General features: G+C 43.0%; 1 protein-coding gene across 5 annotated transcripts in view; it reads right to left on the reverse strand.

The window, feature by feature from the left end:
* The window catches only part of ADAMTSL1 (ADAMTS like 1), a 901,468-nt gene that overhangs the window by 25,441 nt on the left and 848,754 nt on the right, over window positions 1–27,273 (reverse strand). For all 5 annotated transcript variants that reach the window (XM_032392420.1, XM_032392419.1, XM_032392418.1 and 2 more), the window contains 3 exons: window positions 5,303–5,515; window positions 3,514–3,694; window positions 483–690 (listed from right to left, as the gene is read on the reverse strand). In XM_032392420.1, coding sequence (XP_032248311.1) covers window positions 483–690; window positions 3,514–3,694; window positions 5,303–5,515 — 602 coding nt within the window. The remainder of the gene's footprint in view (window positions 1–482; window positions 691–3,513; window positions 3,695–5,302; window positions 5,516–27,273) is intronic.

The raw sequence follows: 27,273 nt of genomic DNA on the forward strand, positions 1-27,273 counted from the left end.
GCAACTGCCTTAGAATCTCAGGGAGGTGCAGCCTGGACATTGGTCTTTTAAAGAAGTTTCTCCAGTTTCTAACCCAGTTGAGAACCCCTGGCCCAAAACAACCCTGCACCCCCCAGATGGATCTCACCAGAGCTTTACATCATCACCCATAGGACAACCAGTGGGAAGAGGTAGCCTGACAGAAAATGAGTCTGAAGAAGCGGTTGCTGAAGATTGGCTAATAATCTGATAAAGGGATGAGCTTGGGGGGGGGGGGGGGGGAAATCAATAGGGAAAGTGTAATGGCTGTGGGACGTATGTTCGTATTAGAGAAGAATCATCAGAAACACTAAGCTTTTGGAAGGACACTGGGCAGGTGAGTTGATTGACAGATGGGATGTGAAAGGTCTGATATCACAGAGGATTGGCAGTGGTGGACTTTTACTTCCTACCGTGGCAGGGTCCGCACCTTTAGATTTATCTTTCAAATAAAATCCCCTCACCTGGCCCCAGCTGGAGAAGGCCCACTCCACGCAGAGCTGTTGATTGCAGGCCTGGGTGTCTACTGGCCGTTTGGCGAGCTGTGTACACAGATCATTGGACACAGGGGTGGAGATCCCAGAGGCTTTCAGCTTCTGGCAGGTCACCCGGCGGGTCTGGACGCCTCCCCCACAGCTCCGGGTACAGGCGGACCAGGAGGTCACCATCCACCTGGGGAGAGGAAGAGCAAAGGGTCAGGCTTGGGCAGAGGAATGATGCCATATGTTCTCAGAAAAAGAGCCTGGGCATCCCCTTATTCTCACCACACAGCTACTAATCTCGGGGCATGATACACATGGAGTGGAAGGCTGAAAATGGTCCCCCAAAAGATTATCTACATCAGATCCCCGGAAGCTGGGAATGTTACCATATTTGGACAAAGGGGCTTTGCAGATATAATTAAGGACTTTGAGATGCAATTATCCTACATTATCTGCCTTCACAAATGTCCTTAGAAGAGAAAGAGAGATTAGAGGAGGAGACAGTGTGACCACCGAGGCAGAGGCTGGAGTGATGTGGCCACGAGCTGAGGGATGCCTGGAGCCACCAGAAGTTGGCAAAGGCTTGAGAAAGTGGCAAGGGGTGCAGCCCTGCTGACATCTTGATTGTGGATTTCTGGCCTTCCAAACTGTGAGAAAATAAATGTCTATTCTTTTCAGCCACCATGTTTGTGGTAATTTGCAGCCACAGAAAACAAATACCCTTTGGAAATTGACTGCAAAGGTGCATCTTGAAAGAGTGGTCTGAACATCACTTGTCTCACTCGTGACGCTGGCCCCCAAGGCCGCGAGCCTGCAGAGGGAATGCTCTGGGAAGACAGTCCTTTAGCTAGTTATGCTGCACTGTGGTTGTGGGACTTCCTGAACCGTCCAAGTGCATGGCAGAAGGGGGACAGTCTCCTAGGGAAGTCAGATCCACACTGTGTCTCTGGCTCTCCCCTGAGTCAGTGTTTTATCTGCTAGTACTCATTCTCTCTTCTACCTTCGGTAACCCATGTCTCACTGGATTTTGTTGAATCCCTGAGAAATAGGCCAAGTTCCTTCTGGCTTTGTGGAGCAGTTTCCCATGAGTCACAGCGCACAGGCCTTACACCTCCTCGAGGGCTACATATGTGGAGCATGTCCTTTCTCAGGATGTTAGGTTCTGGCTACAATTTGGATCGTAGAAGTGAGACTGACCAGGACTGCACAAATGGCTTGTCTCATAAAGCCAAGCTGGAATTTGGGAAACATGCTGGAATCCTTGGTCCAGATACAAACCCGTAGGGGCTCTCTGTGAATGTTTGCACCGTGGGCTAGTTCTCAAAGAAAAGGGGAAAGGGGGACAGTTTGGGGGAAACGGAAAAGCCTTGGGGTGTTCCAGCCATCTTATTCAATCTAGGGAAAAAGACCATTCTTGGGTTTTAATGCCTGAGACAAAGTTTATCTAAATGAAATGGCGGAACGATCACCTGGGTCAAAGCAGTACTCTCCGGCCCTGTTCAGAGACAACCAGGGCGATCCTTGTTTTGTTCAGAGAAGGCTGCTGAGGTGCCCAAGAAGCCTGGCAGGGAAACCAGTCAAAGGAGAGGCAAGTAGCAGAGACAGGGAGCAAATTCCTTTTGAATCTGGATCTGTGACTTATTTAGTTTGATGGAACCCCCCTGATCCATTGGCCCTGGAGAGAGATGACTGTGTGCAGATCTCCAACCCCCAGGAGCAGAGCCACTTAGGAAGCAGGCACGAGGTGGTGTAAAGCTCCTGGGGGCACTGAAACCCAAGCCAACATGGCCATTATTTCATTTGCAGAAGTAAATGAGCCTGATTGACTCTGACCATCACCGCAGCAAATCAAAAAGTCCTTGGCACGTCCGAAACTTCGTCTTCATTTCAAATAGCTTGGTGAGGGCAGTCTTCCAGCCCCTTATATCCCTGGTGAATGTCAGGCCTGCATTTCAATCAACTTTTATTTCCAAATATACATTTCAGCAATTTTTCAGGAGCTGGGGTGGGGGGTTTGAGAAAGGCGAGGTATGGCTATGTTATAGTTCAGGAAGGGTATAAAAGGACATTAATCATTCCCATGGAAACCTTCCCGTCAGCAAGTCAAACTGCTGATATTAATGAGCGTGTTTCATATTTCATTGAGTCTCTCCTGGTTTCAGCTGCTCCTTGTGACTCAGCTGGCAAAACACAAAGCGGGTGCCTGAGCAGTGCGTGAAAGTCCCACGGACAGGTAGGAAGGGGGCATCCTGAGGCCCAGCCAAGTCCCCCCAGGCTCAGGATGCCATGCTGGTGCCAGCTCTGCACCCATCCATTATCCCTTTAGCGACTGCCTGCAAACTGGGGGAAGGGTGCTCTGTGGGACTCACAGCTTCTCAAAGCTGTAAGGGGCAGAGACGGTGGGTGTCATTCTGGGGCCAGAGGCAGAGGACGTATATCCAACATGGAGGCCACTATAGAAAAGGAAGATTTGTTTTGACTTCCGCAGGATGCAACCCCCTTCGAAGAAAAGAAAGAGCAGCAGGGAGAGGGAGAGGGAGAAGCAGGCTCCCCACTGAGCGGGGAGCCCGATGCGGGACTCGATCCCAGGACCCCGGGATCACGACTGGAGCCGGAGGCAGACACCCAATGACTGAGCCACCCAGGCGCCCCTAGGGAGCAAATTTCTTATTGCAGGATGCCAGCGAGCTCTGGCTAGGGCCTGGGATGTTCCTGCTCCTTGAACAGACCTCCTCAGGCACCTGGGATGCCCCAGGCAGTCCTCAGCCCGCTGAGTGGTGAGGGAGCAAGCTGCCGAGGGAGGAGGCCCATTCTGAGGGATATTTTCTGCAGGGTGGAGAGGCCCGGCAAGTCGGGGCCTAGAGAAAACAGTGCCTTGGATGGCAGGCCCCCTCGCCCGCACTCCGTGTCTCTCCCTCCGCAGTACTGGACAGAGGCTAGCCACCGACTTGACTAAAAGCCAGGGCCCAGCGTTGGGGTCGGGGAGGCCTGAGCCGGTGTCTGCCACACTCACCGAGAAGGACAGTCTCTCCGGTTGCAGGCGACGGGCTGCACAGCAGGGCGCACCTTCCCGGCACAGTGAGTGGGGCTGACCTCTGTGCTGTTCAGGAGACACCGCAGGCGGGGCTGCTGGACGCCCCTGTTACCGCAGGAGGCCGAGCAGGCTGCCAGTCTGTCCACAGACCACCAGTAATCTGTCACAGGAGGAGCATCGGAGGTGAGGAGAGGATTGCATGCTTTAGTGCCCATGCTCTGTGCGCACGAGGAGCTCTCGAGAGTGACACTCTGTCCTTCGGTGGGCTCCCTTCCCAACTTAGGTAGCCAAGTGGCATGGTGTCTAGGAGCCTCAGTCGGCTTATCCATGAAGTGAGTACAAGACCCCTACCTTGCAAAGTTACTGTGACGACTGGATATAAGGAAAGCAAAGGGCGGAGCCCGGGGACGGGCACATACAGAGTACTTAACCAGTGGCTGTAGTCCTTATGCTTAAATACACTTCCCAAGTACTTTTTCTTCCTAGTGGGTCACCAGAAAGTGACTTTCTTCTTCAACAAAGAGATACAAAAATATCAGAGATACTTAACAATCACATTTGTACGTGCACATTTGAGTTGAACTTTGGAAATGTTACCAAAAAAACAGCCTACCCAGAGAGCACTCATTTACATGTGACAATGACGTCAGGAAGAAATTCAATTTCTGTGGATTTTCTATCTGGGGGTCTGGGACTCACTGGTAGGAAAGCTGTTAAAAGTAACTGTGGGCTGGTAAACTGTGAGTGCTTATTTGCAAGGTCGTAGATTACAAATCTTGCAGATGGGCACTGGCTTCTGGTTTCCAGCAGAGAATGGCGGGTTGGCAAGAAAATGCAACACTGACTTTCCTGTCCAGAAAGCCAAATGGCAGGGGAGGATGTTTAAGGGGGAAAACCCATTTGCTCCCTCCTCGTGTGCTACAGTGGCACAAAATTCTGGCCTTTCCCGCAGAATCCCCCATTTTAGAATGCATGCAATAGAATTTTGCTTTCCCTAAAAATAGTCACCCATGGGCCACAGGGAGAAATGGCCTATGGAAAACTTGAAAGCCTCACTTAGTTTCTATAACAAGGCCCAGTCTGGGTTTGTTTCCCACTGTTTTGGGTTCATTCACAACCTTTTCCTGGTGTAGCTAAAGCCAGGCTTCTCCCAAGGGCTTTCTGACCCGCCTGTGTTCCTGGAAGGTTAATGCACAAACCACAGGAAAGGTGCCTGCAAAACACTTAGCACATGACTGCAGCTGAAGACTCGTTAGCCCCATAAGCAGGTCCTGGCAGCGGCCTGACTCTCCCGGAGAGAAGGCAATAGCCAAGCAGTTCGGATCAAGAGGTATTTTTTTTTTAACCAAACCAACAGAGAAAACTTGCATTAGTTTAACAGGCTACTTTGCATGCATGCATGTGTGCGCTTGCATGCATGTAGGGGTGTGTGTGTGTGTGTGTGTGTGTGTGTGTGTGATTCTTATTAGTTCAGCAAGCATAAATGAAACTTTCTTGGCTTTGCTATATCATGATGTTTCCTTGGTCCTCAGTGGTAGCAACATGATGAAGCAGAAGGGCCCACTGACTTTTCCAGATTCTGCTGGGATGGAGCCTGGTGGCTCTTCTGAAGGGCCTCATTGTACGGAGACATGGTTCCGCTTTGATTTTCATGCTCTAGGAGCCACTGAGATCAGAAATCACTTTGTTTTACTAGAGAATTAGATTCTCAGGTGGACTTTCTTATTCAAGAACTAAGCCCGGCTCCAAAGCCTGAAGGGTTTCTTACCTTGGATCACCAAAGAGGCCTTCTGCACGAGCATTCCTGCCTCATTCTGAGCAAGGCAGCTGAATTCCCCTTGAGACCCGCCACTAAGGTTTGCAACCTGAAGAATCTGTCCAGCTGCCAAGATATGATGTGTCAGTCCTGGGACAGTGGCGACTGGCTGATCACCATGGAACCAGGTGATATTGGGGGTAGGGTGACCTTTGATGGGACAGCCTAGAAGGAGAGGATGAAAGAGAGAGAAGCCATTAATAAAGTGAAATGGGGATATATATCTGACAAGTTGTTTTAGTGTCTCTGTGGCTTAGAAGCCACACATACGGTGTAGTCTCCTTACCGATGGCATTTTTCTTATGTGTGCCATTTCCAGGCCAGTAGATGTTTCTACTCAGGAATTCTGGGAAGGTGACTATTATTCATTCAATTAAGGAAAAATTCTTGGAGTACACAAAGTGCCTGTTTCTATGTCCTTGTATGAACTTTTAAAAAAATGAAGCAATTAATATTCACTCATTGAACATTTTTCAAGTTAATTAGTTCCTATACTGATTTTATACTAAAGAAATCACTTCTTCAAATGCAGTGAATTGGAAAAAAATGCTACATAGTAATAGTTAAGAATCAAATTTTAAGTGGTAAAAGTCTAATATTTGCCACTGTTTTACTGTGTATGTGGTTTTCAAGCCAAATTTTTTCAACAGAATCTAGGAAAACAATTGTAAACACTGATTTCATTTTTTTGTCAGTCAAGAACCTTGGCCTCCTAACAACTCTTACCAAGCCTGCATTGGACATGTACCTATCTATGTAGTCACTGAACATACTCTGATACATTAAAATTCTAAAATATTAAACTTAGATATTGTGTCTACCCAAGGTTTGTAGCAGAGAATTACTAAGGTAAATTGATTGCAGTTGTAAGAAAAAACCAAGTTTCTCTAAATTCAGAGTACTTGCTGAATTTGCTGTTGTGTCCTCAACAACTTAGCTTTCACAGAATTTATTTGGAAGTTTACTTTTTATTTTTTTAATTTAAATTTTAGGTAGTTAACATACAGAGCAATATTGGTTTCAGGAGTAGAATTCAGTCATTCATCACTTACATACAATACTCAGTGCTCATCATCACAAATGCCCTCCTTATTGTCCATCACCATCTAGCCCATGCACCACCCACCTCCCTCCATCAACCCTGTTTGTTTTCTATCATTAGGAGTGCCTTTTAGCTTGTTTCCCTCTCCTTTTCTTCTTTTCTCCCTTCCCATATGTTCATCTGTTTTCTTTATTAAATTCCACATCTGAGTGAGATCCTATAGTATCTGTCTATCTGTCTTTCTCTGACTGACTGATTTCACTTAGCATAATACACTCTAGCTCATCCATGTTGTTGCAAATGGCAAGATTTCATTCTTTTTAATGGCTGAGTAATATTCCATTGTTTGTGTGAGTGTGTGTGTGTACCACCTCTTCTTTACCCATTCATCAGTGGATGGACATTTGGGGTCTCTCCATAGTTTGGCTATTGTTGATAATGCTGCTATGAACGCTGGGGTGCATGTATCCCTTCGAATCTGTGTTTTTGTATCCTTTGGGTAAATACCTAGTAAGTAGTGCAATTGATGGATCATAGGGTAGTTCTATTTTTAACATTTTGAGGAAATTCTCTACAGTGGCTGCACCAGTTTGCATTCCCACCAACAGTGCAAGAGGTTCCCCTTTCTCTGCATCCTTGTCAACATCTGTTGTTTCTTGTGTTGTAATTTTAGCCATCTTGACAGGTGTAAGATGATATCTCATAGTGGTTTTGATTTGTATTTCCCTGATGATGAGTGTTGTACCTGGTAGTTATGTGGATGTCTTTTTGGAAAAGTGTCTATTCATGTCTTCTGCCCATTTCTTAACTGGGTTATTTATTTTTTGGGTGTTGAGTTTGAGAAGTTCTTTGTAGATTTTGGATACTAACCCTTTGTTAGATATGTTGTTTGCAAATATTTTCTCCCATTCTGTAGGCTGTCTTTTAGTTTTGTTGTTTCCTTTGCTGTGCAGACGCTTTTTATCTTGATGAAGTCCCAATAGTTCATTTTTGTTTTTGTTTCCCTTGCCTGTGGTGACTTGTCTAGTAAGAAATTGCTATGGATAAGGTCAAAGAAGTTTCTGCCTTTGTTCTCCTTTAGGATTTTGATGGTTTCCTGTCTCACATTAAGGTCTTTCATCCATTTTGAATTTATTTTTGTGTATGGTATAAGAAAGTGGTCCAGCTTCATTCTTCTGCATGTTGCTGTCCAGTTTTCCCAACACCATTTGTTGAAGAGACTCTTTTTTCTATTGGATATTCTTTCCTGCTTTGTCGATGATTAGTTGAACATATAGTTGTGGGCCCATTTCTGGGTTCTCTATTCTGTTCCATTGATCTGTGTGTCTGTTTTTGTGTCAGTACCATACTGTCTTGATGACTACAGCTTTGTAATATATTTGAAATCCAGAATCATGAGGCCTCCAGTTTTGTTTTCGTTTTTCAGAATTGCTTTGGCTATTTGGGATCTTTTGTGGTTCCATACAAATTTTAGGACTGTTTGTTCTAGCTCTGTGAAAAATGCTGGTGGTATTTTGATGGGGATTGCATTAAATGTGTAGATTGCTTTGGGTAGTATAGCCATTTTAACAATGTTCTTCCAATCCATGAGCATGGAATGCTTTCCCTTTCTTTGTGTCCTTTTCAATTTCTTTCATATGTGTTCTATAGTTTTCAGAGTATAGATCTTTTACTTCTTCTTTTCTTAGAATGCATCTTTCTTTTTATTATTTAAATTCAATTAGCCAACATATAGTACATCATTAGATCTTTTACTCCTTTAGTTAGAATACTTTTAGGTATATTATTATTTTGGTGCAATTGCAAATGGGATCAATTCCTTGATTTCTTTTTCTGCTGCTTTGTTATTGGTATATAAAAATGGAACAGATTTCTGCACACTGATTTTTTTTATTATGTTATGTTAATCACCATACATCATTAGTTTTTGATGTACTGTTTCATGATTCATTGTTTGCGCATAACACCCAGTGCTCTATGCAGAACATGCCCTCTTTAATACCCATCACTGGGCTAACCCATCCCCCAACCCCCCTCCCCTCTAGAACCCTCAGTTTGTTTCTTAGAGTCCATAGTCTCTCATGGGTCATCTCCCCCTCCGATTCCCCCCCCCCAATTTTATATCCTATGACTTTGCTGAATTTATGTATGAGTTCTAACAATTTTTTGGTGGAGTCTTTTGCGTTTTCTACATAGAGTGTCATGTCATCTTTAGATAGTGAAAGTTTGACTTCTTCTTTGCCAATTTGGATGATTTTTATTTCTTTTTGTTGTCTGATTGCTGAGGTTAAGTCTTCCCTTACTCTGTGAAATAGTAATGGTGGGAGTGGACATTCTTGTCTTGTTCCTGACCATAGGGGAAAGGCTCTCAGTTTTTTCCCACTGAGGATGATACTAGCTGAGTCTTTCATATATGGTCTTTATGATGTTGAGGTATGTTCTATCTATCCCTACTTTGTTGAGGGTTTTTATCAGGAAAGGTTGCTGTATTCTATGAAGCCAGCATTACCTTGATTCCAAAACCAGACAAAGATTCCACTAAAAAGGAGAATTACAGGCCAATATCCTTGATGAACATGGATGCAAAAATTCTCAACAAAATACTAGCAAATTGAATTCAACAGTACATTAAAAGAATTACTCACCACGATCAAGTAGGATTTATTTCTGGGATGCAAGGGTGGTTCAATATTTGCTAATCAATCAATGTGATACACCATATTAGTAAAAGGAAGAATAAGAACCATATGATCCTGTCAATATATAGATGTTTAAAACATAGGATAAATCATTCAAAATTAAAGATAGTGGTGGCTTTCCCTCAATTCAGTTAAAAAATATTGATTTTGTGTCTACTGTTCTGGGATAGATAAGATAGGACTATCTTCCCTCTTGCAAGGAGATCCTAGCTGGTATTGGATAAAAAACAAAGCACACTAATAAAGCTGAGATGTAAGGCAGAAAATGATGAGATCTGTGAGACAAAAGAATGGCTACCTGCATGGATGTGTGTGCCTATGGATCTGTAAGAGAAGGAATTTTCCAATGTTGGCTTGTTTTCTATTCTGGGGGAAACACTGTTAGAATTTGTATAGGATGTGGGGTTAACACAGGAAAGGTTCTTAGAGATTGTCTAGCCTAATGCCGGAGGAGGAAACTGAGGCCCAGAGATGTTAAGACGCTTTCCTAAGATCAAGTGACAGGCCTTCTGATTCCTTGCCTTGTGTTCTTTCCTCTATACCTGCTGCTTGCTCAGGTGGGCACCAGCAATTTATCTAGGCATCTTGTTATCCCCTTCCTTTGCTCATTCCTTTTGTCCCTCCGCCCCCCCCCCTTTTTTTTTTAACATTTTCACAGTAATTGTTTGGTTAAAGTGCTTGAAGCAGACTACTTTGAAGGGCCCTGGAAAAATAATGCTAAAATTGACTGTAAGAAGTTCTTTATGGGATATCATTGGTACAGAACCCCGTTCTTCATTCCTCCCTGCATTGACTCATTTTGCCATATAACTTTGCAGTGGCCTTCGATGATGGGTGGGCTGTAATTTCCTACCTCCTGATTTGGGGTTTGGCCATGTAACTACTTTGGCCAATAAAATGAGTCAGATGTTACACTAATAATCTGAAAGAGAAATTAAGAAAACAATTCCATTTATAACAGTATCAAAAAGAATAAAATACTTAAGAATAAATTTAACCAAGGAGATGAAAAACGTGTACCCTGAAAACTACGAAATGTTGCTAAAAAATTTAAAACATAAATGGAAAGCTATGTCATGTTCATGGATTAGAAAACTTAATATTGTGAAGATGTTAATACCCCCAAGTGAACTATAGATTCAGTACAATCCCTATTAAAATCTCAGTGACTTTTTCTTCTTTTATTTTTTTGTAGAAATAGAAAAGTCCATCCCTAACCCTCAAGGATACTGAATAGCCAAAACAATTTTGAAAAAGAAGAACAAACTTGGGGGTTTCACACTTCCTGATTTCAAAACTTAGTACAAATCTATAGTAATTGAAACATTATAGTACTGGTATAAAGACAAACATATAGACCAATAGAATAAAATAGAAAGCCCCCAAATAAACTCTTGCTTATATGGTCAAAGGATTTCCAACATGGATGCCAGGACCATTTAATTGTGCTGGGAAAACGAGATAGCCACATGCAAGAAAATGAAGTTATAGCTTTACCTTACACCATGTACAAAAATTAATTCAAAGGGATCAAAAACTTAAACCTTAGAGTTAAATGTATAAAACTCTTAAAAGGAAACATAAGCAGAAGCTTCATGATATTGGATTTGGCAACGAGTTCTTGGATATGATCCTAAAAACCCAGGGCAACAAAGAATAAACTGACATCATCAAAATTGAAAGCTTTTGTGCATCATAGGACACCATCACCAGAGTGAAAAGGCAACCCACAGAATGGGAGAAAATATTTGCAAATCACAGATTTGATAATGGATTAATGTCCAGAATATATAAAGAATTCCTACAACTCAACAACAAATATAAACAGCCAAACTAAAAAATGGGCAAAAGACTTCAATAGACATTTCTCTGAAGATATAAAAATGGCCAATAAGCAAATGAACAAATGCTTAACATCACTAATTGTTATAGAAACAAAATCAAAACCACAATGAGATACACATCACATCCAGTAGGATGGCTATTAAAAACAAACAAACAGAAGATAACCAGTGTTGGTGAAGATGTGGGGAAATTAGAATCCTTGGGCTTTGCTGGCGGGAATGTAAAATGGTGCAGCCAAGGTGGGAAATAGTATGGAGATTCCTCAAAAAATTAAATGTAGAATTACCATCATGATCCACTAATTCTATTTCTGTGTATATACCCAAAGGGTCAAAAGCAGGGACATGAATAGCTATTTGTACACTAATGTTCACAGCAGCAGTATTCATAATAGCCAAAAGGTGAAAACGACCTGAATGTCCATCAATAGATGGGTAGATGAACAAATGTGATATATATATGTATGATGGAATATTATTCAGCCTTAAAAAGGAATGAAATTCTGATGTGTGTGACATATGAACCCTGAACACATTTAGTGAAAGAAGCCAGATGTAAAAGGACCAATATTGTATGATTCCACTTATAGGAGGCACCTACTATAGTCCAATTTATAGAAACAGAAACCAGAATAGTGATTACCAGGGGCTGGAGGAAGGGGAGCACAGGCAGTTATTTTTTTAATGGGTACAGAGTTTCAGTTTGAGATAAAAAGTTCTGGAGATGGAAAGCATGATGGTTGCACAATGATGTGAATGTAATTAATGCCACTAAACACTTAAAAATGTTTAAAATAGTACATTTTATGTTATGAGTATTTTACCACAATAAAAGAAATGAGACAGATGTTCTGGTATATGAGTTCCAAACCTAAACCTCAAGAGACTGTGTGTTTTTGCTTGTGCTCATGTGCCTTTGCTATCACCAGCAGAACATGCTTGGACTGGCCTGATGATCCCAAAAGGTAGGTGAGAGAACTGTGGAGAATGGCCAAGTTCACCCTAGGCAAACTCGGTTTAGATCAGCTGAACTGAAGATCAGTAAGAATAAATGATTGCTATTTTAAGCCACTGAGTCATTATTTTTTAATGTGGTGATAGATAACTGATAACACTTAGGGAGAAGGGATTTCCACAATTCCCCTAGGCCTATAGATCCAAGGCTTGGGGTAGGGCAGAGTTTCTGCCTGTGTGCTGATCACCTACATCTTCTTATTCAGATACATAGGAGGAAGCAGTTTCCCTGCATGCTCCTGGTGGCACCTAGGTATCTATATGTTATGAATTTCATGGTGGTATCATTATACTCCTGTCTGAACTGGGGCTAAGAATGGCCTTGGGGAGAAGTGTATAGAAATCAGTCAGCTGAGGAACAGCAGTTCTCCTGGGAACAGCAGTATTCAACCCCCTCCAGTACCAAATGCAGTCCGGAGTCAGATGCTGATTTCATTTTCTAATAAGAGGCAGGAAAACTGTACATTGATTTAGGCAAAGAGCATGATTTAAAAAGTAGAGCTTTTCAGACTTACTTAAACAGGCCAATATATGTCTCAATCACATCTGCTTTGGGGGAAAAAAAAAGGTGTCATAGACTGTTAAGATGTTGGTTCCAGGAATTATTCGGTTTGGTCAGTGGGGACAGAGCCCTCGTGAGGCTGACTATATTCTAAATTGATAAATAAGAATCTGGCTATTCCCAAGGAAACATGAGATATTTGGCAAGGAAATCGCTTATATTTAGCCCTAATCTTCAATTTTCCAACTCCATTAGGATTGGTTTTCTGAGAGAGTTTTTAAGCAGAAAAAAGAGCAGAAGCAGCCTCAGGCTTTTTCCTATGGCTGATGAAGTTACTTATCTGGGAGCCAGGAATCCTAGTCAGCTAAATAAGAGGTTCATTTGCATAATAATTTACATTTATAATCCTCCCTCCTTCTTGGAATCAGAGGCCATGGTGAGCAGCCAGGACATCTCTCTTGGCCTATCTGAGTCTTGGGTCTTGGACATGTTCCCAGGGTCTTCCAGCCCGGTGCCCCCAGTGTGAATAAGATGGGGCAGAGTTCCTTCCAAGGGCAGGCCTGAGGACTGACATGATGTGAAGTTCTTAAAACTCAACTTGAGAAAGACCCACAAGGAGCGGCAACTAAGACGGACGTCTGAGCAGCAACCTTCCTAGTAACCATGCCTCTCATTCTGAAACTTATCAGGGTCAAGATCAGTTTTGTAGAAAGTTTGAAAAAGAAAAGCAATTTGGTTACTTTCAAATGCACTGACACAGATTCATGACTCTCCAAGAGGAACTCTAGATTTTCATAGGGTTCTCTGGTTTCAGTTTTCTAATCTGTAAGTGAGAGTATTGAGTTAGTCAATGGTTTTGTAATTGATAGTTCCCTGGGGCCCTAAGGGTCTGTGGAGGTACCTGGGGAGGGGCCTTTGAGAGGAAATCTGCATAAGGTAGGGGCTTTGGGGCCTCTATTACCATTTTAATCACCAAAGAATCTATCGGGCTTCTGGTAAGGAGATTCCACTGTGGATAACCACTGAATTAGATGATTTTTAACATGCTTTTAAGATTCCTAGATTTCTCAACATCATCTCAAACTCATCATCCTCATCCCTCTTCTCCCTGCCTGGAGATAGCTAAATGCCAAGGGTAAAAGAGAATTATTCAATCTATATTGCTTAGATCAATGTGTAGTGAAACTGAACTATGCCAATGAAAAATTCATGGAAGAGATGTTATATATAAAGGTTATTTAGGATTAAGGTAAGCTGAGACCAGGGATAGAGAGTAGGAAGGGGAGGGCAGCCTAGAAGAAGCTGTGTGAGCAAACGTACAAAGATGAGAAAACTTGTGGTGTGGCTAGAAGAAAAGACTAATTGACTTGGCTAGAACACAGAAAACATAAATGAGGTTGGCATGGTGTGTGGGGAGTTGCAATGGGGAGGATCCTGACAGCTAGAATCTAGTCTCCTGTAGGTTTCTGAAGAGAGGGAGTGATCTGATCTAGGTTGGATTTGGAAAGATTATTAAGGTAGTTCTTTGTAAGATGCACTGGCTTAAGAGAAAGAATCTATGATATCAGTTCAGATGTGGTAAGAAATGAAATATATTTGCAAAGGTAGCTCTGACAGGATGTGAGGAGGAGAGGAATGGAGGCAATGAGGGAAAGCTAATAAGATTGGAACACTAGTGAGACTATTAACAGAAATAGGTAAGTCAGGAAGAGAAGCTATTGCTTATCTCCACCCCTGGAGATAGATTTTAGTTTTAAGCATACTGATGTTAAAGGTTGTGATGGAACCGCAGTATAGAAAAATCCATCGAGATAGCAGAGATAAAAATGGAAGTTAAGTCAGAGATTTACTAGAAACAAATTTTGGGAACCAATTTCCTAGATTTATATGGATGAAGTCTTCAATGAAAGGAGATCAAGCAAGTCTCAGGACAAAACAGTGGGGGAACTCTAGTATTTAGTGGTTGAAGGAGGAAGAAGAGGTATTAAAGAAGTCTGAGAAGAAATGGTCTGAGAGACAGTAGGAAGATTGAGATTACATGATATCATGGAAATCCAGAAAGGAAAGAGATTAAAGAAACTAGTTGTTAGGAAATAACTGATTAGTAAGAATTTGTGTAATGAATGAATAGCTTCATTTGTTTATGAAAATAACTGAATAAACAAACATTTCCCCCACAGTCCTCCCACTCCCTGCCCAGGCAATGGGTAAACTCACTCATTCTAACTAATTAGTTCTAATTAATAGAATTAGAAATAAAGGTGTCTATATGATCGATACATCCCATTCAATGCTATGCACACCCATTTATTGGGTTTAAGAGAAAATTTACCTCTGGGTGTTGAATCTTTAGAAGCGGACCAACATCCACAACCCAATAACCATGGGTTATTAAGAAGATAAAAAAAAAAAAAAAAGAGATGCATAGGAATGCTTCAAATGTTGCAAGACAGGAACGGAGTAGATCTTGACCAGGAAACTCTTAAAACAACTTGACTGGGGATTCTAGCTTCCAGTAATGGTGAATAACTTGGTTGGACTAACCTTCCTGCAAATAACAATCATAAAATCTAAACAACAACAACCCCCATTAAACAACTTTTTGAAAGCACTGAAGAGTGACCAAAAGTAGTGACAGAAATAGGAGGGGAGTGTATCCTAGAAACTCAGCAACCGCAACAAGTGTGATTTGTCAGCTTGTAGCTTTCTACCTGGGGAAATTCCTCAAAGCCCATGTGGCTCAGGGTGGTGGCTTGAGATGTCAGAAGACAGAGCCTGGGGGCTGTCAGAACAGCTGAAAAGTTAAGGGGGAAAATCCTGGAAGAGTCATAGGGGGGGATAAACCTCAAAATCTGCATAAATCCTGCCCAAATTGTTAGAAGACAAAACCTAGGGGACCCTGTAAAAGAACAGCAGCTAGAAGCTGAAAGAAAAGGGTAGAAAATTCACTTAGTGTTCACTGCAGGGAAGACAGAGGTTGGACTTTGAGTCCAGCTAAGTTAACTGTCCATTAGAACAAGAATAAAACACTCTTTTAGGGAACATAACAATTCAGAGTCTCTACAATATCTCACGACCTCGAGATCATGACTTGAGCCAAAATCAAGAGTTGGATGCTTAACTGACTGAGCCACCCAGGCGCCCCTCTATGCTTTCTCTATGAGGGTTTAACAAATTTAAAAAATTCGCTGTTCCAGCCTTTTACTTTCAGATATTTCCTCAAATGCTTTATAATCTGCCCAACTTATAAATCCTTACTGGTAGGTTCACCTTCATTCATTTAGCCCTGTTGAAGTCAGAGATCACTTTCATTTGTATTTCTGTCATCCTTGATTCTAACAACTTTAAAGATTTTTTTAAAAAATTTGACAGAGAGAGAGAGAGCGAAATCAGGAACACAAGCAGAGGGAGTGGGAGAGGGAGAAGCAGGCTTCCCATGGAGCAGGGAGTCCGATGTGGGGCTCGATCCCAGGACCCTGGGATCATGACCTGAGCCGAAGGCAGACGCTTAACGACTGAACCACCCAGGTGCCCTGATTCCAACAACTTTAGTTCAGTTGCTCTGTATGGCAGAAACTGCTAGTGATCCCATCATAATGGTCCTCTCCTTCTTGGAGTAAAAGAACCCCTGAATTTTAGTTAGGTATATAGCTGCCTGGAATAGAGACATTTCCCATCACCCCCTGCAATAAGGTGTAGGACATATGATTGCATTCCATGAAACGAGAGGGAAAGTGATGTGTACACTGTCTGGGATATGCTTTTAAAGGAAAGAACTTGCTCTTATTCCCCCTTCCTCCGTCCTGCTATTGAGAACATGTATGTAGAAAAAACCATCTTGGCTTAGGTGGATAAGGGCAACACTCCAGGATGTCAGAGTGATAGGAGTTTCAAAATTTTTTTGCCTGGGTCCCTAGATGACGTGGTAGGTTGTCAGACCATGCTTGGAATGCCTTCCTCTGGACTGCTATGTGAGACAGAAATACGATCTTATCCCGTTGACTGCAATTTTGGGTCTCTGTTCTAGGTTGTTGAATGTCTGTCCTAACTATGACACTCGTAAATAGTCTTTCCTTGCTGAGACAGTGTCCTGCTATATATATATGTCCTTCCCATCTGTATAGTGACCAGAGAGAATGTACTTCTAGGAAGTGTTGACTACTCATTTTGAAAATGCTATTAGGAAAGTCTGCTTTCAAGAGTAAAAGCAAAGTAAAGACCGGAATAAACTAATTATAACTAAAGCAAAAGAACAAAATTACTGGCCATCTGCCTTTTCTATCACTAAACCGTCTTTCAATGCTTTTAACTGAATACATAGCTCATTCTCCTTAAAAACTTACTTTGTATCCAGAAGTCGTATCCTCCTCTGCACACATGTAGTGCAAGCCCTCTGTGCTTTTATGTACATATTTATGTGCATGTCTGTATGTGTACACAGTGGTCTCTGAGGTTTGCCCACCGCAATAGTCAAAATAAGAACTCTAACATGAATTCCCACAGTGTATGTTCCCAGTGAATAATTATCCATGTTTGACTGCTAATGAGAAAACCTGGCTTGTAACAGGGGTTCCTTTCTGTCACGGACATTTCTCATTTGTTAAAGTAAAAGAAGTATCAATCATTTCTTGAGGGTGAGCAGTCTCTCTGTGTGCCATTTACAAGGACACCAAAACCATGGGCTAACATGTTCCACACCTCCGGAGAGACCAAATGATGAACCACTCCCCTGCTCCCTCTGCTTTAGTGAGGATGTTAACCATGTCTCATGCAGGGGCTAGCATCTCCTTTTCTGTTTCCCTCCCAGCTACATGAATGTTGGCCATTTCCATCCTCCCAACCTCAATGACCACCCCAGGAAGCAGTCAATCAGCAGGGAATGACAGTGCTCTTTCCTCAGACCTCAGTTATGACAGGTCTTGAGTTGGTTAGGTGTCCGAGGAGGAGGCAGTGCTTGGGAAGGCTGCCCAGCTAATGAGAGTTCTGGCAGCACAAAGCCTCTCTCTATCAGTCCTTTGTAACCAGTGAAAGAAAATATTGCCTGTAGGCCTCCATTCCTAGGTCTACCGTGGCTCTAAATTGAGCCAAAGCCAGGTGTGATTCATACATGTGTGAGGGTTGTTTTTCTCCTAGTTTTACCTCCTGTTTTTTAAAATACATTAACTGGAGAGTGATAAAAGTTTAGAATGAGGGAGATGTGCACAACAAGAAATCAAGTTAAATATGACATTGCATCCACTGGGAGTTAGTTAGCTGGAACCTGCCACTAGTTGACATCCCTGGTTAACTCAAATTGACCTCACTGACATTCTTCATCTCTGTTTCACACTGGTTTCTGTAATGAGAGTAGCCTCACTCAGGAAAACAGGCTGATTCAACAGATGAGGGAACCATGGTGGGGGGGGTGGGGGCAGAAAACTGGGAGGCCTGGTGGTCCTGGTTCCACTTCCTTGAACCCTTTGGAAGATGCTGGTGAGATAGGGCTGCCTTTGAGGCACCTCTCTAGAAAGAAGTTCCGAACTCATGATGGTCATTCCTTAGTGGGTATTTTTGTTGAACTGAAGGGCTGAAAATCAGCAGGATCTCTGGTCTGCTGAACGAGAGGCAAGCAGCTTGATTTATGGGCTTCTTTGGAAGTTAGATAAAGCCAGCTCAGGCATGTTAGCTGCTCATTGCCTGAGCGAGCCACACATCCAGAGGGGAATTCCATGAGCTCTTAGCTTTCAGCAGAGGAAGACAAGAGTTCAGGGTGCATCTTCTCCCTTCTGTCCTCCCTTTCCAGCCAAATAGCTCAGGAAAAGGCACTTGAGCTTGATGACCCAATTGTACAGAGCAAAAAAACATAAGCAGACTGAAAGAGGCCCATAAGGAAGAACAGTTTTAAATGGGGGTCCACAATCTAAAAGGGGAGGAGAAAAAAGTAGTGCTCTGGAGGGTTTCACTTATTTAACTGCTATCTCCAGGAAAAGAAAGCAGTGGCAGATTAGGACGTGCTGTGTAAAAATGTTAAAGACGTGGCATTATTACTTCATGAGCTGGCGCCAGGCCTGTCAGCATTTCTATTATAATCCTGTATTTTTCACGGAGTTACTTACTATAAAAATGATGTGTGCTGGGATGAAACTTGGCACTTGGTGTAGTCAGTCTGGGAGTCCTTGCCTTAATTTAATTTTACAAAACTGGAAAACGCTCAGCCATTTACATTTACGGAGGGACCTCCATGCTGTGCGCGGTATACATGGTGTGTACTGGCCTCACTCTAAGGCTGCGGGGTGACAGACGAGAGTAGAGAGGCTGCCCCCACTGCAGCTTCTGGCTGCTTCCCCTTTCAGGTTTGGTGTCCCCTTGACTTTGAGAGATGGTCTCTAAAGCAGCACCGAATGGGTGGGCGCTGGCACTAGGCAGCAGGCTGAGACATGATTAATTCATATCGGAAAAAACTCAGTTCCTTACTCCCCATTTGTCAGCTGGACCCCAGAAGGCTGTGGGAGAAGACACACAACTTTAATTTTCACTCCAATTTTTGGGACCTCCCAATAAGCTGGTCAAATAAGCAGGCCAAGACTATTCCCATGTACATTTGCCCAAAGAAAACTAACTTTAAAACATTCCTGGAAAAAAAGAACTCTACAAGCCCATTTTCCATTCCCCAAATGTCTTTTTACCCCTAGGGCAAGCTTTGGGTTTCCACTGGCAGGGGGTATGCGAATGTCTCCGTGCTCCTGGGCATCTGGTAGAAGAACGTGATATATTTCTCAGCATGAAAAGTAGCTCCATCCAGATTTATGACTTGATTAAAGCCTGGCCTTCTCCAAAGTGGTCTGGTTATTGCTTGGCCACTGCCCTCATCCATAACCTTCGAATCTGATTACTCTTTTACAGGTAGGGAAGATGAATGCCACTTAGGATGTCCATACATATAGAGTCTCGGCTATGAGCACAGAATTGCACTGTCTGACTTAGAATTTGGCAGAGCTGACAACATGCTTATCCAGGGTCGACTGGGCCACCTGGGGCCCTGGGGCTGGTGGTGGTGGCTCTCGGAAACTGGTCCAATTTCTTTAAATTCACGTTAGTGTTGATGGGGATTGAAAGTATCTCAAGTGGATAATACACAGAGTTCCCATGTGTCTTTCTCTGCCAGCAGGCTCTTGGCATAAAACGCACCTTTAAAAACACATCAGCATTTTTTTGAAGTTTCAAATTTCTGGGTTTATAAGTCCCTGATTGACTCTACCCTCAGGCTACTGGCAGGTGCAACCCGGCCTGCAGGAGGAGAGACTGGGGTGACCCCAGAGGAGGCCTGGCTGGAGGCTGTCTGGAGTCCACTTCAGTCCACTGATGAGATGGCCTTTTAATGAACCCCAGAATGTGGATCATGCTTGGGCCATACCATCCTCTCGAGCAGGGGCCCAAGTCAGAACTCCCCTCTCTGTGTCTGTTTAAAGGTTACACCCACCAAGTCTAGATTCTGTAAGGAATGAGACTGATGTTGCACGTTTGGCCCAAAAGGGGACAGTATTTCAGGGCTTTCAAGAAGCGCTCTGTAATAATCAAGGTGCTACCTGCTCTGAGAGAGAAAAGGCAGTTTCAGCCTCTCTGAATATTCTCTTCCCTTGAGGAATACAGCGGTCCTCACCCCCTCACTCCAGCCAACGGAGAGGCCAGCTAGAAAACATCCAGATTCGGGAAAAAAACAAAAGCCAGCAGCAGCTCAGAGCCAACATGCCTTCATGAACTCAGCCTAGGTTTGGCTCGTTTATGGGCCTGAGTCTTTGCAAAATAAATAAAAACCCACACACGCACAAGAAAAAAAAAAAAAGAGCCTTTGCACACAGCCCCGTACGCACCCCGTTTCAGTTCTCCTCTGCTGCACCAAAGCCACAGAACAGCAGTGGATGTGAAGAATGGCTAATATTCATAGCAGGTATCCTCAGAGGCCTGACTGGGGCACGCCACAGAGTTCAACGGCAAGTCACAGGAAGGAGCAACTGCTGAGGAGGAATTCCAGGGTGAGCGCTAGGGGTGGAGCTGCTAGGGGAGCGTGAGGACCTTGCCCGAATTTATTATTCCCATATAAGCCTCCTGGGTCTTGAGGCTCCAGAAACTCCTCAACAAAGCAAAGAAAAGAATAAACAACGTGGGTGAGGTGAATAAGGGGAGGGTTAAGCAGGCGAGCTGAAGCGGGGCTGCGAGCCACGGGGAGCAGGCGAGGAGGGGGTCAGTGGTGAGTGTTTGCAAGGACACCGCTGGCTCACTCTGCTGGTGTCATAATACGTTCTGGCAGGTGAGCTCTGGCCTTTGGCAGCCAGGCTGGAAGAACGTGTAGTTTGTGAAGGGCCCATAAATAGAGATGTCCTATGCAGAGGCAGTCAGACACCTACAACCCGGGCTGGAAAGGCCATCACGGCAACGGGACATGGATCTGGAGAGCAGAGAGGGGCTATCCAAATAGCCCTTCTTTGTCTTGCAACATACATTTCTGGTACTGATTTGTTTTGGATTCTAATCCTTATTGCATTTGGTTCTCAGATCTGGCTATATAGTCCAGAGGCTCCCTTGGAGCCCTTAGTGGGCTCCCTGATGGCTTAAGGGAGAGGTGACAGGTTCACATCCTCTGGGCCAATTCTGACCTTGGCAAGAATCACCTGGACTTAGAGTCCCGAAAACCAGTGCACTCTCCTTAGGAAACTGGGGATTCCAGGCAAACTAGCCCTGGGTGAGGCAGAGTACATGGTGCTTTTCTGGAAACAGATAACTTCTTGATCGAATTGGTTCTTTATGGGCTTTCCCATTCCCCAAGCACTCACATCAGGTGAAGGTAGAGGGTCTAGAATGGAAGATGCATTTGGAGACAGGGCTGTTTACCTAATCTCTGTACAACTGATGGATGTGAGAACTAATGTTCCCACTGTGCTTCTCAAAGGCATTCCAAGGACAGCAGAGATATGAAAGGCTAAAGGTCCAGGCTTGGGCAGAGCAGAAACACGCAGTGTGGGGACAGGTTATGCCTTTTATTCAATAACCTCACGGGGCACCTAACTCCACATTAAAATGTACAATTAATTAGCATTCCGCTAGAGTTTTGTTCCTAGAGCTTTCTAAAAGACTAAAGCTGGGAAGTTCCAGGAAATGGGGAAGGAATTAACTTTTCCTATAGTAATGAGACTTTTTTTTCCTCCTAAAATACATTTTTGGATTATGATTTTGCAGAGATGGGATGAAAGAAAAGTGTTTCCAATAAGGTGCTCATATATTGCTATCTCTGTCAAAATAATTTCTTAAAAACTAAGCAGTAGAAAGCTTTCTTGTCATTGTTGATAAGAAAGTCCAGAGCAAGAGTTGGCAAACTTTTTTTTTGGTAAAAGGCCACATAATAAATATTTTGGACTTTGTGGGTCATATGGTCTCTTTCACAACTATTCAAGTCTGCCATTATAACTTGAAAGCAGCCATAGACAATATATAAATGAAAAGGGAATGAAATGAGTATGGCTGTGCCCAGCTAAAACCTTACTTACAAATAGGCGGTCATCTAGACTTGGCCCAAGGGCCAACCCGGCTCTAGGGTATGAGATCATTAGAGTTTCTGAACACTAAGAACACACAATGTAGTAAAACCACTAAACAAATGCCCATGCAAGATGTATTTTTACCTCCAAAGGCAATGACCATTTGCACAAGAGAAGAAAGGTGAATTCAATACCTTTTTTGCTAGGTAATAGGCTCAACTTGTTGTTTTAAAAAAATCCAGTGATAATTCATGATAGATTAGAAATTCAGAAAAATATGAGAATAAAACAATCCTAATCACTATGAATGTTGTTCCTTCTAACCATACATGTGCACATGTATCACTGGATAGGTTGATAAATCTTAGATAGTCTCACCAATGAATATATAGGTCTACATCATTCTTTTAAATTGCTGCTTAAGATTCTGTATGTGACTGTAGCAGAACTTTTATTTAATCAAATCTCTATTTATAGGTAATTATGTTGTCTCTAATTTTTCACTAATATAAACTACATTATTGTAACTTTCTCAGTATATATAATCTTTGTATCCAAATATCTCCTTAGGTTACATTACTGAGGTGGCATTGCTGGATCAATAAGTATCATTTAAAGATATTGGTATGTATTGCCCAGTTGCCCCCCCCCCAAAATGTTATACTAATTTATGCTTTGGGCAACAATGCATGACAGTACATGTCAGTTGATTCTTGGATATTGTGGTTGGTAGGCAGAATAATGGTCTCCCCAAAGATAACCACATACTAATCCCTGAGACCTACAGATATGTTACTTTGCATGGCAAAAGAGACTTTTATAGATGTGATTAAGAAAGGATCTTGAGATGGAAGATTATCCTGGATTATCCAGGTGGGCACAATGTAATCATAAGAGTCCTTATAACGGGAAAGGCAGAGGGTCAAGGTCAGAGAGAGATGTGATGAAGTTGCTAGATGTTGGCCTTGCAGATAGAAGAAAGGCTAAAAGAGGTAGGTAGCTTCTAGGTGCTGGAATAGGCAAGGAAATGGATTTCCCCCCATAGAGACTCCAGAAGGAACACAGTTTGGCCAAACTTGATTTTAGCCGATAAGACCCATTTCAGACTTCAGACTTCTATAACCATAAGAGAATAAATTTGTGCTGTTTTAAGTCACTAAATTTGTGGAAATTTGTTACAGCAAATACAGATTTTGTAAATGTTTTTCATCTTTATCAGTCTCATCATATTCAATAAATACTATCTAATTCTTATTTGCATTCCTTTATTAGTAGGATTGAATCTGTTTTTGAGTTTTTAATGTATAGCAAATTGTTAATGTTGCTGGCTCATGAATCTCTTTGGGAATCTGAAGAAAATTGTGGGTTCTTGCACCTTGCACCTGAGAAATTCGCACATATGCTAGGGAGCTTACAGCCGCAAAGCTCAAGAGCCCCAGGTTAAGAGTTCTTAAAAAAAAAAAGAAAAAGAAAGAAAGAAAGAAAAGAAAAGAAAAGAAAGAAAGAAAGGAAGGAAGGAAGGAAGGAAGGAAGGAAGGAAGGAAGGAAGGAAGGAAGGAAGGAAGGAAGAAAGAAAGAAAGAAAGAAAGAAAGAAAAGAAAAGAAAGAAAGAAAGAAAGAAAGAAAAGAAAGAAAGAAAGAAAAAAAAAGAGCTCCTGTATTAGACAGCAGGGCTGGAAAGGGTACCAATGATAGATAGCACTGTCTTATTCAAAGTCAGAAACATAAAACATGCTAGCACTCCCTGGCCACATAAGACTTGATGTAAAAAGTACCTGGCTTAGAGCGCAGTAATCAGTGATCTGGCCAAGCAGATCCTTCCTGCAACACAGAACACAAAGACCGGATACTGTCCAGAGCCCACTTTTGTTCTCTACCTGTTTCACCCTCTAGCTTCTAAACCTGGAAGCAATTTGGTTTCTGTTCAGAAATTCTTACACCAGCCATTTCTTTTCCTTTTCCCTTCTTTTCATAAACAATTCAGTCTAAAAGCCAACAGGTGAAGCCAAAGGCAGCAGCATTCATGGGGGTAGGGGGAGAAGGGGTTTGGGGAGGGTAGTCATGGTAGACCAGAGTGGGGCACTGGGCCTGAGCAGGGTGAAGAGGGTGGTGATAGCTTGGTGAGGGGTATCAGAACCTGAGTGGGGTGAGGACAACTGGGGGGGGGGGTAAGACAGTAGTGATAAGAGCTTAGTTATATTGAAAGGGTTTGATTAAATAAGTAAATCTATTAAGGACAGTGGGAGCCAGGTTTGCAATAATTGCAAATACTGAAAGGGTAAAAAATAGAATCAATCCTGTGGTGTTGGATAATAACTGGAGATGCACGGGAGGACTCATGGATCCCAGTGTATAGATATAGAAATACACCAACTATGTTTGCCCATGTGTGTATGTATATATGTGTAGATAGAGAGATAGAAAGTCTTTATTTCTCTGCACTGAGAGGGACCGAGAGCAGTGATACTCCAACAGCAGCAAACAGACCTGGTACACAGATCTTGGTTTCTCAATACTATTCTCCAAGACAAAGTTCAAGGTGAGCCAGAGAGTAATGAAGTTATCAAAGATTCATATGGACATATTAAGTGGTACAGGAGCTACCTGAAAGGAGCTCTAATGGGGGGGCGGAGCAAGCTGGCGGAGGAGTAGGAGACCTAGATTTCGTCTGGTCCCAGGAATTCAGCTGGATAGCACCTACAAACTCAACAGGAGATCGAAGAAAAGAATAGCAGCAACTCTCTGAACAGAAAAGCGACCACTTTCTGGAAGATAGGACGTGCGGAGAAGTGAATCCGAGGCGATATTCGGGAGGATAGACAGCGGGGGAGGGGCCTCCGGAGGCCGCTTCTGGCAAGTGATAGAGCCACGGAGCACAAAATCGGAACTTTTAGAAGTCGGTTCCGCTGAGGGACGTCACTCCAGTGGCTAAGCGGGGCGTGGAACCCTCGTGGGACAGTGTGGTCTCAGGACCCTTGGGGTCACAGAAAGATCGGGGGTGCCTGAATGCGGCAGAGCTCCCAGGGATCAGAGCGGGGAAGTCGGCTGCAGAGACGGAGCCGAGGCGCGGGCTCTCAGCTCGGGGTTGCCATAAACTGTGATCCGCGGCACAGTCGGGCCAGTGCTCCTCCAGCAGGGACCCAACGAGCGGCAGATCCGGGGAGACTCCCCTTCCTCCCCCGGGAGGAGCGGTGCGGGAGCACACCGCAGAGATCTGCTGGGTTTGGAGACTCCACACGGGGTCGTGTGCCAGAGACAGAAACGCTCGGTCACAGGCCGGGTGAGCACAGAGTGCGGCTGGAGACCGGGGAGATGGGAGTGACTGACTGCTTTTCTCTGGGGGCTTGCTGAGGAGCGGGACCCCGAGTTCTCGGCTCCTCTGGGCGGAGATTGGGAGGCCGCCACTTTCACTCTTGGTCTCCAAAGCTGTACGGAAAGCTTGCAGGGAACCAAAGCTCCGGAGAGCAAACCCGAGCAGATTACTTAGCCCGGACCGGGCAAGGGCGGGGCAATTCTGCCTCCCGCAAAGACATTTGGGAACCATGGCAACAGGCCCCTCCCCCAGAAGATCAGCGAGAACAGCCAGCCAAGACCAAGTTTACCGATCAATGAGAACGGCAGAACTCCAGCGCTAGGGGAATACTGCACATAGAATCCATGGCTTTTTCCCCATGATTTTTTAGTCTTTCAAAGTTGATTTTTTTTAACTGTCTTTTTTTTTTTTTGAATTTTTCTTTTTCCCTTTTCAACCAATATCTTATCAATCCCTTTTTTAAAAAACATTTTTATTTTTCATTTTTAGAGTCATATTCTATCCCTTCATAGTAGTTACCCTTATTTTTGGCACATATATATATATATATATATATATAAGTTGTTCTCTCTTTAAAATTTTGAGATACAGTTTCTTCTAACAGACCAAAATATACCCTAAATCTCTAGTGTATGGCTTTGTTCTAGTCTCCTGCCTGATCACATTCTCTTCCTTTTTTTTTTAAATCCTCTTCTTTCTTTTTTCAACCAATTTCTTATCAGTTCCTTTTATAAAATCTTTTATAATTTTCATCTTTATAGTCATATTCCATCCCTTCATCGTATTAACCCTTATTTTTGTACATATATAAGTTTTTCTTTCTTTAAAATTTTGGGAGGCACTTTCTTCTAACAGACCAAAATACACCCAAAATCTAGTGTGTGGCACTGATCTATGCACCAGCCTGATCACATTTGATCATATTCTGTTTTTTTTTGTTTTGTTTTTGTTTGTTTTTATCTTTTTCTTTCTTTCCCCTTGGTTTCAGGTCTTTTCTGATTTGTTTAGTGTATATTTTCTGGGGACGTTGTTACCCTGTTAGCATTTTGTTCTCTCATTCATCTATTCTCCTCTGGACAAAATGACAAGACGGAAAAAATCACCTCAACAAAAAGAACAAGAGGCAGTACTGACTGCCAGGGACCTAATCAATATGGACATTAGTATGATGTCGGAACTAGAGTTCAGAATGATGATTTTAAAGATACTAGCTGGGCTTGAAAAAAGCACAGAAGTTATTAGAGAAACCCTTTCTGGAGAAATAAAAGAACTAAAATCTAACCCAGTCGAAATAAAAAAGGCTATTAATGAGGTGCAGTCAAAAATGGAGGCTGCCTGTGTGGCTCAGTTGGTTGAGCATCTGCCTTCGGCTCGGGTCGTGATCCCAGGGTCCTGGGATTGAGTCCCACATCGGGCTCCCTGCTCAGTGGGGAGTCTGCTTCTCCCTCTCCCTCTGTGTGCTCGCCCTCACTCTCTCTCTCTAATAAACAAATAAATCTTAAAAAAGAAAATTAAAAAAAAAATGGAGGCACTGCTAGGATAAATGAGGCAGAAGAGAGAATCAGTGATATAGAAGACCAAATGATGGAAAATAAAGAAGCTGAGAAAAAGAGAGATGAACAATTACTGGATCACGAGGGCAGAATTTGAGAGATAAGCGATACCATAAGAAAAAACGACATTAGAATAATTGGGATCCCAGAAGAAGAAGAGAGAGAGGGGCAGAAGGTATACTGGAACAAATTATAGCAGAGCACTTCCCTAATTTGGGGAAGGAAACAGGCATCAAAATCCAGGAGGCACAGAGAACCCCTCTCAAAATCAATAAAAATAGGTCAACACCCCGACATCTAATAGTAAAACTTACGAGTCTCAGAGACAAGAGAAAATCCTGAAAACAGCTCGGGACAAGAGATATGTAACCTACAATGGTAGAAACATTAGATTGGCAACAGACCTATCCACAGAGACCTGGCAGGCCAGAAAGGACTGGCATG

This window comes from Phoca vitulina, unplaced genomic scaffold, assembly GCF_004348235.1.
Source record: "Phoca vitulina isolate PV1807 unplaced genomic scaffold, GSC_HSeal_1.0 scaffold67, whole genome shotgun sequence".
In the NCBI taxonomy this organism is placed as follows: Eukaryota; Metazoa; Chordata; class Mammalia; order Carnivora; family Phocidae; genus Phoca; species Phoca vitulina.